This window comes from Dendropsophus ebraccatus, chromosome 6 (genome assembly GCF_027789765.1).
Source record: "Dendropsophus ebraccatus isolate aDenEbr1 chromosome 6, aDenEbr1.pat, whole genome shotgun sequence".
NCBI lineage: Eukaryota > Metazoa > Chordata > Amphibia > Anura > Hylidae > Dendropsophus > Dendropsophus ebraccatus.
Window position 1 is genome coordinate 51358030 of NC_091459.1, and position 14997 is coordinate 51373026.

Here is a 14997-nt window from a genome sequence, read left to right on the forward strand (position 1 = left end):
ATTTAGGCTATATAATAGCTCGCCAGTATTTTTTCACGGATCATAGAACTTTTACAGAGCCATAAAAAGATTAATGTGTAAAAGGGTCAGATGAAATCTATGGGTACTGCACTGTTTGCAATTCAGTAATTGCGGAGAGTATAATACTAATGTGTGAAAGGAGCCCAAGATTGTAAGTACTACGAGTCAGAAAAAATGGATGAATACTAATTCAGTGGAAAGGAACCAATTATAAGCAGATCACAGAAATAAGCAATTATTTAATATGAATAACATGTTTTGTACTGGTAACATGGGTACTTTTTCATGTTTTTCCCGGACACAACTTGTCTCTGGGTTTTGTTCAACCCCACTGGTTTTACATAGTCTGGCCATGGACTGTGCCGCACCACAATCAGTGCACAGAAGGTGTGGCCCACTGAAGGATCCCATGGTCTCCATTTTGCCAGTCTGTCACTGCTTGTTCTCCACTCTACTTACTCCTGTTTTGGCCTGCATTCCCCCCCCCCTTCCCCATTCCCTTTATATATTTTTGGAAGAAGTTTGTATTTTGAAGGAAAAATTTCATTGAAATATTAAAGTTCCCAGCCTTTATACTACCTTCCATTTGTAGTGGATTGTCATAATGGACTTCCATTAGAACATACAAAGGGTCAGTAGGTGTTCCAATAGACAAGCCAACATGGGGTGGGTATGTAAATCCCTGTAAAGAAAGTAAAAACAAATTTATTATGAAATTCTAAAACAGACGTACATTGTGTGACAAAGGGGTATGGATCTAATGAATAGCAAATCCAATTTAAAGGGGTTATCCAGTGCTACAAAAACACAGCTACTTTCTTCCAGAGACCCCACCAAAACTGGAGACAAGAGTGGTACTGTCTCTGGGAGAAAGTAACCATGTTCTTGTAGCACTAGATTACCCCTTTGAAGGGGTTCTATTATACATAGTTACATTAATATTTGTGGCTGATCCTGTACGTGTGAATGTACCCTTAAGGTTGGTGTGGAAGGTGTGGTTAGTTCACTGAGAATAGAAAACGTTATAGGGGCTACCCTATAGCAACAAGGTTGGGAATACCTGGTATAGTGCTCATAGTGTACATACTTTTTAACATTCATCTGGACAGATTTACTAAAAACTGGCATTTTTTATGATGATCTTTAGCACATTCATGCAGTTACGTGTGTGGCTGTCTGTGCACTACCATATGTGTCAGTTATAGTAAATATAATGGGTTGAAGGCAGATATGTACCCTTTGTGCTAAGCCATAACCAATCCTTTTCAAAAGATGGGGATCATAGTGTAAAGCCCCTAAAAAAGTTGCACAATTTTGAACCAATGATCTTTGAGCAAAAAATGTGAGATCAATGTATGAAGATTCATCCTCAGGGCCTCCGAAAAACGAACCGCGGCGCCGGGTTCCCCGTGACGGCGCTGTTCGATTTGTGGGTTCAGATTAAAGAGGATGTACCTGGTGGTACATCCTCTTTAAGGTTTAGGAGGCTTAGGTTTAAGAACTTACGGTTTTTTAAATTGTGATTTGGTTTAAGAGCATTGATTTGGTTTAAGAGCTCCCTGTACTGGGTGCGAGGAGGAGTGGGGCATGGTCTGCATAGCATGGTCTGCATAGCATGCTCTCCAGCACTGTACTCTGACCCAGGACGTCTCCCTCACCTTTTTCGGACCGCAGCCCGGATCCCATGCACGGCGCCGTTCTATGCACCGGTACCGGGCAGTGCTCAAGCACTGGAGGCCGGCCGGCCCCCAGTGGGAGGGAATTCCCTCCCCTGTATGACGCGCCTCCCATAGAATGACTACTGTATATATACCGCAGTTCTGGGGGCTTTGATTCACATCCCACCAGGGTTATTTTTTGTGGGTTTACACCCACACGCTAAAACATGCAGATAGGCAAATTTAGATTGTGGGGCTAATGGGGATATTGACCAAAATTGACAAATCTATGTGAAGTGGTTATACAACAAATTTTAGAGCAGAGTGTTGGTCAGTAACCTAGACAACGAGTTATCAACAATGACAGGTAAAGAGCAGCATATTAGAAGGAGACACGTTTGCTAAATTAATGTGTATGCAAAAATATTTACCTTGACAAGTCTTACAAGTATAACTGTGTTAGTCAATATGGGAATACCTTAAACATTTTACTGTCATTTATTAGAACTTTTGACATTTCATGGAGACATGGAGTCTCCCACCAATCACTTGATATAGCACGCAGCTGCTTGCCTCACTCCTTGGCTCAGCGCTCAGTCCACCTCATTGCAGTCCACCTCATAGTAAAGCCTGTCTCCTGCAATGAGCTGGCAGTGTGCTGTCATACTGCTGCTGGCTAGAAAAATCAGATGAGATCTCAGCACTTAGACCTTAAATGATCAAAACTTTTGACATGTTCGCATGATGGCGGAAGTTTTTATAAATTACATTAATGCTTAAAGCGACTCTGCCTCCCCAAACCCCTTGTACCTTCGGATAGCTGCTTTTAATCCAAGATCTGTCCTGGGGTTCGTTCGACAGGTGATGAAGTTATTGTCCTAAAAAACAACTTTTAAACTTGCAGCCCGTGTCAAACGGGAGTATCTGTGCCCTAACTTTGCACCACCCCTCCGTCCCTCCTCCCCACCCTCTTCATCATTAGGAATGCCACTGGAACATTTTCTCCATGCTGAACACTGCACAGGTGGTTAACAATCCAGCCCATGTTCAGTATTTACACAGCTGACGAATAGGAGGCAATCTGCCTGGAGCATTCCTAATGATGAGGAGGGCGGGGAGGAGGGATGGAGGGGTGTGCAAAGTTAGGGCACAGATACGCCCGTTTGGCACGAGCTGCAAGTTTAAAAGTTGTTTTTTAGGACAATAACTGCATCACCTGCCGAACGGACCGCAGGACAGATCTTGGATTAAAAGCAGCTATCTGAAGGTACAAGTGGTTTGGGGGGGCGGGTCAGATTGTGGGTACAGAGTCGCTTTAAAGTGTCAGACACATTTCTCTTTAACTCTATCAAGGTGGCTGGTCTTCACAACAAAACAGATAGTATACATGGCAATAATATTTATATCTGTTACTCACCTCTCCACCTATAGCCCAAGCATAAAGGACCCTTTCACATGTGAGGAAGACATCTGGCATATTGGGATGATAGCATTCATGTCCAAGTTCAAGTACTGCGTCACCAGCGTCTCTTTCACATTCATACAATAAAATATGATGCACCAAGCTCTCGTGGCCTTTCTGTATTAGTGGTTCGACCTAGAAAAGGCACATTTTTCTTGAGTATGAATGCATATGAATTTATATATCACACATCGTGGCTTAAGAAAAAGGATGGATACCCTTGTAATAACGGAGTGACTTTAATTAAACACAATGTTGACACAGGACTTTTTATTATGGTTGCATTCAGTTGTTAGTAACTTGAAATGTGCTAACTGGAAGAACTGAGTTTTGGCACAGCGTTATAGAAATTAAATCTGGGCTGAGTTTGTCCAAAGAGAAACAGATGGTAAATAGAAAAGCAGTAAAGAAATGAAGACGGTTATTTGCTGAAGTCCTCAACTAAACAGAATAGGTTATGCCAAGTGAACAGCAAAACCCTGTGTATTAAGTAAAATTAATGATTGACTCTAACGGGCTATTAGCGTAAATGAATAAACTGATTTGTTTATTCAAACATTAGCGTGAATTGGGCAACACAATAAGGTGACCCAATAAGAAATGAATTCACATTTTAGTTTTTTAAATGTAAGGTCATGTAATATACCAGGTCTGTTAAAAGCTGCTTTATTAGTATTGCTTTGTCTCTTGATGATACTAACTAAACAACCAGCTATTGTACATCCAAAAACTCTACATTTAAGGACTGTGTAAGTGCAGTTAAAGAATTTCTGTTACTCCAAAAAACTTTTGACATGTCCAAGATGTCATATATTGACGGTCCAACAGCACCAAAGACAAAAGTTCAGACAACGGGACGCACGCCAGAGGGTCCCCTATCCCTATAGAACACTGTATGTCATCAGAAGCGAAGTGATCCAACAGCATCTAGTAGCTTACAGTTCAATGAAGTTTATTCAAGGAACATTGACAAGGGCAATGTTTCGACTTTCTCATCCCTTTATTAAATAAACCTCACTGAACTGTAAGTTACTGGATGCTGTCAGATCACTTTCTGATGTCCTAGAGACGTGTAAAATCTTCTTATCAGTCAGGGACTTGGTGCATAGAACCTCATCGATTGCCTCTTTCCCTCTTTCCCCTTCTCTTTCCTCACAATTGGTGAGAATCAAGGCACCCAGACCCTGACCAATCAAAACTTATCAATCATAGAGACATGTCAGAGACATACACATTTTTTTTAAGGGATCATGACACTTTAACCTCAATATGTTTCTTCTCTAAAGTGACACCTGACAAAGCTGCAGGGAAAAAATACTTTATCCATAGATTTCTTGAACAAAATAGAAACTTTGTTTTGTTTTCCTCATATGGATCAATGCAGTACATATGTACTGCATTGATCCATTGAATCTGCACTTGATTGTTAGGACTGCTAAAGGCAGCCTCTAACAATTGCCGACTACAGGCAGCCGGCAAACAAAAAAGAGGACCCAAGCTATAATGGGTAAGGTTTCCACGGTCTTACTGCTCCAGCCTCTGGACCGCCAATGACACATACGAAAAGCCATTTAGATGCCGCTGTCAGTTTTGGCAACAGCATTAGATGGTTAGGTAGGCCACGCAGAGGATCGCCACGTAGAGTGGCCTCCAGCTACTGATAGCAGGTGAGGTCTGCCCAGTATAGATCGGAGTCACATTGGGACCCCTCTCCAAACTTACAATGCAACTGCACATTGTGGTGCTGGAAGGGGTTAAATAGTTATTCAAAGTGATTGTACACTAAACTATGCCCTCTTTATGAACTGCACATATTTATTCAAAGACATCTTTTGGAAAGCAGCATGACACTGCCAAAGTTGAGATCTAAATCTTTTAATACTGGTGCTTGCAACAACTATCAGCTGCCCCAAACAGACGTATCTTTGTAGGAAATCTATTGATGTCTTTTCCTAAGTCTTACAAATCTCTAGTCAATTGATGTTCTAACAAAGTATTTCATTTTTCTTTTTCCAGTTAACCCTTTTATCATCCATATGGTTAGTAGTTGTTCAGCTACCAAAAATAGTTTAGAGATTCTTTTTTTATCTGTTGAGATATTATGTTCTGTTTTTTCTTAAAAAAAAATATTTCGGACAGAATGTTTCTTTTCTAATGGGATATGTTGGGATATGTTTAATGCAAATGTTGACAAAGCATGCAAAACGCGTGTAGGGTGAGTAGGTGAGTGGGAATCAGTTGAATACATGCATCCTCCTTGGCTTATCTATATTTAATACGTTTTGGTGACTTCACCCTGTGTGTGGTACTCACTGAGTACTCTCGGCACTTTATAGGGCTTTTGCCTGTTTATATTTCTCTTTCTCTGCTGCCATTTCTATTTATTTATTATTTGTAATTGTTCGCCATCTAGTGGAGGTTGCCTGTTTTACAACAGTTATATATTTTTTATGAGCTATTTCTATGCATGTGCAATATATGATCTCATAAAGTATGTTTATATGTCCCCTCACCAATTTCTTTACTGTATGGTTCTGTTTCACTTCCTTCATTTTAATGAATTTTATTAAATATGAATTTTTCAAATAAAGATTACAATTATATTTATCTGTGATTGTCTTGCATTTCTTGTGATCCCTTTATGGATCCCCCCTTTTTTGTTTTGATCTATATTCTTTGGTGCGTTTAGGACTAAATATTTTGGGCACTTTTTATTTGGATGTCTAACTATTTTTGCAAAACTTAGCACCATCTAATAATCTGGTAAGTAAACTGGTTATATTTAAAGTGTTTTTTGATGGCCTTTCCACAGGATCTTGGGGATAATAATAATAATAATAATAATTTTATCAATAATTAAATTCTTAATAGAAAACAAGCTAAATACCGTAAATGGATTCTCTGATTGGAACTTATTTGTTCCCTATACACAGGATAGAAGATAAGTAAGTGAGTCTGACCTCCGTTCTCCATATCGCCCCCTGGCTCCTTTATTTTAAATACAGCCGTGGATCACAGTTAATGGGGAAACCAGAAAAAAATTGAGTGCTGTACTCGGCTCTCTCAGGTGGCTCCATAGAGAATAAATAGTGCTGCAGGTCAAGTGCAATCCCTCTGCTGTATTCAAAACAAAAGAGTCGGCGGAGCAATATGGAGATCACTGGGGGGCATGGAAGTCAGACCCCCACCCCCGCCGCAGTATCGTACTTGTCACCTATCCTGTGGATAGGGAAAAAGTAAGTTTTAATTGGAAAACTCCCTTAAGGAAACATAATGCTGGTACATTTTTAATGTAATAGTACCAGGAATTTCCAGGTAGTTCACAAGTTTACAATGAAGTATAAATAGGATGATTTGGAAGTTCTAAGCCCTTTTTAGTTTTAATTTATATGTGAGTCAAATGTAGGTCCTGAACAACATCCTAGATCTTGCAAGAGTGTATAAACCTGCTAGTTTTGTGAATTTATGTATATTTTTTGCCTTTTTTTCTTGTGTATATTTGTATCTTATTCAGAACATTTTTTTTTATGTTTTTTTTTAAATAAATAAAAAATTATCAGATTGCTTAACCTTAAAAAGGTTGTTCAGGGAAATCTTAAACTCTTCCTATTGCCTCCCCATGACATAAAACAACCATCCCCCTTCCCCCCCCCCCCCCTCACCTGCTGCTTGTGCTGTGTTTCCATTCTACTGATGACGTCTAGCTCTCAGCCAATCAAAACAGCGGGCCAGTGGAAGTCAGGAAAACAGGAACACAGGAACACAGCCAGGACCTTAAGATCACACAGCGCAAGCAGCAGGTGAAGCGTGTGTGTGGGGAGGGGGAGGGAGTAAAGCCCCTATTCCACGGGCCGACATTGAGGAGCAAACGAGCACTATTAGCGCTTGTTTGCTCCTCGTTCCCTGCTCACTGCCACCACTATTACATGCGGTGGCAACGAGCGGGTGAGTCGGGGGGGGGGGGGGGAGAAGTTGCGGGGGGGCTGCCCAAGTGATCGCTGATCGTGCGGGCAACCCATAGGGGATAGTGGCAGTCTGCTGCCGCCACTCCTATTCCACGGAGTGACGGCAGCAGACCGCTGCTATCCAAGTCGTTTGTCTTTCAACATGTTTGAAAGACAAACGATGCAACTATCAGCTGACATGAACAATGTCGGCTGATTGTTGCCTTTCATTCCACGGATAATCGTTCCGTGGAATAGGGCCTTAAGTTTAGTTGAGTTACAGCCCAGACTAGTCACAGCCCAGATGACTAGTTCACAACTTTCACTCTGCCTCGCGTGTGGGATTAAAATCTATTTTATTGCAGCCGTTCTGGGAAACCAATCAGCACAAATGCCATTGTCATGCCCAGCAGCTTTGCAGAAGCTTTGCTCTTTGATCTTTGTTACATGCAATGCATCAACAGCCTGATAAAGGATCGGTAGTACATGTTGCTTGCCTAATAACCACTGACATTAATGGCCCTATTACACCAAGTCATTATCGGCCGTATTTGGACGATTATTGGCCGTCAAGGCTGATAATCACTTGTTATAATAGGTAATGTTATAAAGCAACGATCAGCCGACAAAGGGAAACAGGAGCGGCGGCAGCTGACCACTACCATCTCCTATCTAAAAATCGTCCAGGTAGCACCTCCCGCAGCTCCCTGCGACTCCCCACACACACGCACACACACTCCTCCCCGCTCACTGTCACCACATTAGCGGGGAACATGTAATAAGGCCCTACAATGTTTAGTATCCAGTCTCAGTTAATACAAGTTTATATCAGTTTATATGGTTCTGAACATATTCTGCCGCATTTATTCTAAACTCCAGATTCCCATTCCATTCTCATTATTAGAAAGCATATATCTCAGTTGACTGCATGATAATTACCATGCACAAGACTATGTTTTAGTAAAAACATCTGTATAATCTATAATAACACAGATGTTTTATCAGGTAGACAAATAAATCAGGTTCAACTTAAATTGTAATTTTGTTCTACGCCCCCTAAGGGGATGATAAAGAAAAAAAATAAAGAGAAGCATAATTCAACATTGGAATTTTTGTCTCTAGCTTTGTAGATTCCTAATGTAAAATAACATGGAATAATGTTTCTTCTAATACAGACAAAATGTAGACACCATACAAATCCATTAAGAAGCATAGCAAACAAAACAGGCTAGATCTGGATGCAACTAAAATACAATCATGTGTTCCTTTTAGGAAACAAACACTACATGCAAATACCAGAAGAATCACATAAGCTGTTGCTTTGATTGAACAATTTCACATTCTTGTGGAGGACAACAGTGAGGACTTAAAAAACTTCATTACAAAATGTTGTAATTAAAAACAGACGACATATCTGCAAACTTGTTGCTAAAAGTTTCTCAGTGCCTACATTGTAACTAGAAGGACAACGGGGGAAGTCATTAAACCTGTGCCTGGTGCAAGGCAGCTTGGTGGCACACATTTTTGTTCAATCCTGATAACTGGGCAGGGGGGTCCTGGCCTTTTCCAGCTGCCGATTTACTATTGTTTGCCCCTGCAAACAAGCATAAATCATGGTGGAAAACTATGCCAGCTAACAACTGACATAGATTTCTGAGACTGCCACATTATGCACCTCTCAACTCGGGGAGTTAGTGAAGAATGGCGTACAGATGGACAGATTTTTTTTTCTTTTCCTTACTTTGGGAAGATGTATTTGTCACTTTTCTCTTACCTGTCACCTGTCTTTTAGTAGTATGGCGGATCGGTGTAAAATCATTATAAATTAGTGTTTAGCAAGTAGGCTCGGATACTGCTCAAATAAACAGCTGAACAATAGCTCCAAGGGGAATCACTTTTTATTTATTTATTTTTTTGTATATTTCGCTCCTTTACAGGATTTTTACATTTAGGAAATATACAAAAATTACAACAAAAAAATTTAATAGCTTTATGCAAAACATTTTATAAATAAGACGGTGAATGCAAGCAATTTTAAGTATTCACCACCTGTCTTCTAAAGTGTTTTGCATAAATGTATTACATTTTTTCAGTTCTAATTTTTGTATATTTCATTTAAACACCCCTTAGAAGGAGCGAAATATACAAAAAATAAAAATAAAAAAGTTAACTAGGCACTTCGAACTCTGGAGTAGGGGCACCTTTATTTCAAAGGGGCTCATTACTCAAGTTGAGCATTCAAGCATTGAAAAATGCTTAACTTGAGTAACAAGAACTTGAGTATTTTAATATTCACTAAACTCTATTATAGATAACAGTCTAAGGCTATGTTCACACTGCGTATGTTTCCGTCCGTAGTGCGAACCACAAATATACGCAGGTAGTTTTGAGGTTGATGCGTTCGCTTGAAAGTATACGATATACGCCCGCACAGTGCATGAGCTTACCGCCGGATCGTATACGGTGCCGTGAAAAATGAACAAGACCATTGTTTGAGGACAGAAATGTTGAAACTCACGGCCGTGGATTTCCATGCGGTCCCATACAAAGTACTTATTTCAGCCAAATTGAACTTGATTTTTCGATCCAAAAGGTTCTGTGTGGTTTACGGGGCTGGGCGAAGATTTCCAAGTAAATGACCTGCCTCAGATCGCTTCGAAACAAGCTAGGGAAGCATAACTGTACTACGGGTGTATGTTCGCAGTTCGTACGCATGTCGATTTTTCCCATTTGTACGGCGGCATACGAACTACAGCCAGAAACATACGCAGTATGAACATAGCCTAAAGGTGCGTAACACATACAGGATCTACAGCGGATTTCACACTTCCGCAGCAAAATCCGCTAAAATCCTGTGTCCTGTTTTTTTTTTATGAGTTTACATACTTGCAGTCGATATTTCATTCCGCTGCGAGAATGTAGAGCCCCATCCCCCTTAACCCACCGCTGCCGGGCTAATACGTTTCCTGGCTGTGTGCTCCCACTTGCTTCTCAGTCTCCAGGCTACCTGGTGTCCCGCTCAGCCAATCAGTGGTTGCGGCAGGGCAGTGCACTGATTGACTGAGCGGGACACCCGGGAGCCTGAGAAGCAAACAGGAGCACAGCCACACGAATCAGGAACCTTGAAGTGGTGTGTGGGCTTATACACTTTGACCAAATTGTAACTTACTCCTGTAAGTATTAAATAGTGCTAAGAAGTGGACGGTCAGTGTGAGACATGTGGATGCGTGGCCATGTCTGTTATTTTCTCCATGGAATTTTTTTCATTTTATGGTTACACCATTCACCATGTAGGATAAGGAACATTACATTTTAATATATCAAACATTTACACATGGGGATACTTAATATGTTTTTTTTAACTTAAATTTATATTAAACTAAATTTTTTAACACATTTTAAGTCCCTCTAGGACACTATTACAAGCAAGCATCAGATTATTACACTCTTCCATGCTATGCCATTGCATAGCATTAGTCAGTGATATCAGCGCTCTGCCGCTAGAGACTTTCTAAGGCAAACCATGAATTGGACCTCACAAAGGTAAGTATCAGACCTCCAGCTGTCAGGGAAAATGATTGGTCAGTGGCAGGTGCTGGTTTTGTCACTGGCTCTATGCTGTTCATCATTGACCGTGAGAACTTCCACTTCTGAGCATGTGTTATGTGTTGTGAAGGGGTTAACATTCCAGAGAAATCTGTAAAGAGATGTAGCTCAAGAAAGCATCAATATTGCACGCCAAAGCGTATTAGCTGAACTAGAAAATCAACTTGAATTCATTGTAAAAGTCAGATACCCTTTTTGAATAACTGTGTAGTCATTACAATATAAAACCCCAGATTGAGGAATTGTTGGATTGATTCTTTGCTTATCTTTTAGATTTAACACAACTTTCTCCTCCTATCAATTCAATTCAAACATCTTATCCAATCGCCAATGGTTCATTTTGGTAAATGATGAACTATTTGCTTTTGAGTTTAGTAACTAGTGTCTCTCCAGTTCCATTGCCCATAAGAGATTTTAGGCACATTAGTGTGGACAGCACTTTCCATTTCCAGCCAAAATTAAAATCAAAACTCAAAAACACAAAAATTACCAGAATCAATTCTTGCCCCACCTTGGAACAAGTCATGCACTCCAAACTCCTGATTAGACTTGTACTTCATAATAACATCCTGCTGTTAGACATGGAAGATTTGTGGACACATTTGTAATGCTTGACTGTGTTTAACATCTGAGTTTAACATCCAATTGAATAAACATCAAGCGTTTCATATGAATTTAAAAAAATATCCCAGTAGATGTCACTCATTTTTCTTTGTCTCATTTAAAGCGTTACTGCGGCAAAATCTTTTTCTTTAATATAGATTTGTAATTTATTTATAATTTATTTGTGATTTAACAATCTCAAGTTTTCTGGTACTTATCAGCAGTATGTCATGCAGGAAGTGGTGTAGTCTTTCCAGTCGAAAACGTTTTTTGTTTTTTTTGCCACCTCTGTCAATGTCAGGGACTGTCCAAAACAATAGCAAATATAGAATTCCTTTCCTGCTTTTAACAGTTCCTGAAATAGACAGAGGTGGCAGCAGAGAGCAATGTGTCAGGCTGGAAAGAACACACCACTTTCTATAGGCTCACCTCCAAATCCATCCACACCCTTATGTTTAAGAATCTAGGCAGCCTATTACTACAAAATAAACCACAAATTCTGCACTTTACAGGAAAAATAGTAATCTGTCCATAAGGCGAATCTAAAGACTAAATGGATAATGTAGATCATGTCTGGACAAGCAACGCTAAAGCTGAGGGACAAAGGTTCCCTATCACTGCTATAGATGATGATTCAAACAAAAACATCAGCGGTAAAAATGAGTGTACAAGCCTAATCAACGTCTTGGCCTGGATCTGTAAATCGATATTTAATTATAGTTTATGTATCTATATCATAAAAATGAAAGTCTGTCTGTCTGTCCCAAATAGACTTCCAAACGCCTGAACCGTTTGACCCCAAATTTGGCACACAGATACATAGGGTGTCCGGGAAGGTTATTGCGAAGGTCCCGTCCCCGCCAGATGTTTAGGAGGGGAGGGGGAGGGGGAAGAGCGCCCCATAGAGATGAATGGGAAAATCTCCTCACTGCAAACACAGGTGATATAATTAGCTGCAGCAGACACGGCAGTTGGAGCCTTAGCAACCAATAGGATTACTGCTTTCATTTTCACAGGGAGCAATGGTTGCTAGGGCAGCTGCCTCACAACATCCACAGTAATAACTGGTAGACTCCCTACTCCATCTATACAGTACATGTATATACAGGACCCCCTACTCCATCTATACAGTACATGTATATACAGGGCCCCCTACTCCATCTATACAGTACATGTATATACAGGGCCCCCTACCCATCTATACAGTACAGGTATATACAGGACCCCCTACTCCATCTATACAGGTATACAGGACCCCCTACTCCATTTATACAGTACATGTATATACAGGGCACTACAGGTATACCAAACTGTGACTGGGTAACACTGCCACACCAGACCTGACCAATACCGCCATACTGTGACTGGATAACACCATCATATCAGACCTGACCAATACCATCAAACTGTGACTGGGTAACACCGCCACACCAGACCTGACCAATACCGCCATACTGTGACTGGATAACACCATCATATCAGACCTGACCAATACCACCATACTGTGACTGGATAACACCGCTATAACAGACCTGACCAATACCACCATACCGTGACTGGATAACACCGCCACACCAGACCTGACCAATACCACCATACTGTGACTGGGTAACACTGTCATAACACACCTGACCAATACCACCATACTATGACTGGAAAAAACTGCTATACCACACCTGACCAATACCGCCATACTGTAACTGGATAACACTGTCATACCACACCTGACCAATACTGCCATACTGTGCTGGATAACACTGTCATACCAGACCTGACCAATACCGCCATACTGTGACTGGATAACACTGCCATACCAGACCTGACTAATACCGCCAAACTGTGACTGGGTAACACCGCCACACCAGACCTGACCAATAATACCATACTGTGACTGGGTAACACTGTCATAACACACCTGACCAATACCACCATACTGGAAAAAACTGCTATACCAGACCTGACCAATACCGCCATACTGTGACTGGGTAACACCGCCACACCAGACCTGACCAATACTACCATACTGTGACTGGGTAACACTGTTATAACACACCTGACCAATACCACCATGACTGGAAAAAACTGCCATACCAGACCTGACCAACACCGCCATACTGTGACTGGATAACACCACTATACCAGACCTGACCAATACCGCCACACTGTGACTGGAGAACACAGCCACACCAGACCTGACCAATACCGCCATACTGTGACTAGATAACACCGCCATACCAGACATGACCAATACCGACACACTGCGACTGAATAACACTGCCATACGGGTAAATACGACCCTGCAGGTAGCGGGTGAGTACAGGGAGGGTGGTGAGGAGCTGCGGGGGGCTGCCTGGTTGATCGCTAAATTGTCTGGGCAGCCCATGGCAGAGAGCAGTGGTCTGCTGTCACCGTTCCTATTCCACAGAGCGATTGCAGCAGATCGTTGCTATATTAGTCAATTGTTTTTCAACATGTTGAAAGACAAACGACTGCAACAATCAGCCGACATTGTTCATGTCAGCTGATTGTTGCCTTTTATTACACAAGACGATTATCGGCGGTAACAGCTTATATTAGCCGATATCGGCCGATAATCGTTTTGTGTAATAGGGCCTTATTCCAAGATTCACTTATCTTTAATAATAACCTTCTACAATAAGCAATAAGCACAATGCTGTGGAAATAATATTCAGTTCTTTGATGAGTAAGCATCAAAATACTGAAGTGCTCATTACTAGGGATGGTCCGAACCGGCCGAGGTTCGGGTTAGTACAAACCCGAACTCTCTGCAATGATTCCTGCTCCAAGGAGAGGGTAGATACAGCGGGAGGACCGCCTGGCAAACTGGGATACAGCCATAGCCATAGGCTGTATCCCAGTTTTCCCGGCGGTCCTCCCGCTGTATACACCCGCTGCACGGAGCGGGCAGATGGCAGGAATCTGATGCAGAGCGTTCAGGGTTCATACGAACCCGAACCTCGGCAGGTTCGGACCATCCTTACTCATTACTTGAGTCGATTATTTTCCAGTGCTTGAGTGCTCTAAAATGGTTAAAAACAATGCCGGTTAAGTTAACCCCCTGAGGGCCAGATTGTACTCTCACGGCTTCCATCTTCAGTCTGTCTTCACTATCACCACTTAGCCAATCAGAAGCTGCACTGAAGACAGATAAAATACTGGAGTGGTAAGTATACTTTCCCCTGCTCAGCAGCATTTCAACAAGCTTTTTGTTACCGAGTACCTGAGCAGCTTGCAGTACTCCCTCCAGTATTCAGTTCTTTCAAGTAGCCCAATACTCGAATGAATACTATACTCAGTAGAGAGTGCTCACTCATCTCTAGTTATGAATAGATAATAAAAAAAACTTTGTTATACTTTTATCTTGATTCCCTTCTCTAAAATGACATATTCTACTATCATATTTACTATGAGGAATATACAATAATGATATCCATATCTAAAAGTGTATACTGTATATTACTGTATACATCCTTATAAAATAGAAATAATATTGGTAGGAATGGAAAGTAATGCTAAGACCCATTACATAGTTTCCTTACGTTCATAGATATGTAGTCATACATAATCTCCTTTCTGCTTCCTTGCATATGATGCAACCACTGCAGCACAAATGAGCCAGTCAACAGAATAGAATAGAAGCATACATTGTTTTCTGGCAGCTAATGACCTTTGATAGGTGCTG

General features: G+C 41.1%; 1 protein-coding gene across 4 annotated transcripts in view; it reads right to left on the minus strand.

Moving 5' to 3' along the window:
- MOXD1 (monooxygenase DBH like 1) overlaps positions 1–14997 on the minus strand; it is a 94574-nt gene that overhangs the window by 18963 nt on the left and 60614 nt on the right. For all 4 annotated transcript variants that reach the window (XM_069973706.1, XM_069973705.1, XM_069973703.1 and 1 more), the window contains 2 exons: positions 3097–3276; positions 601–703 (listed from right to left, as the gene is read on the minus strand). In XM_069973706.1, the coding sequence (XP_069829807.1) occupies positions 601–703; positions 3097–3276 (283 nt within the window). The remainder of the gene's footprint in view (positions 1–600; positions 704–3096; positions 3277–14997) is intronic.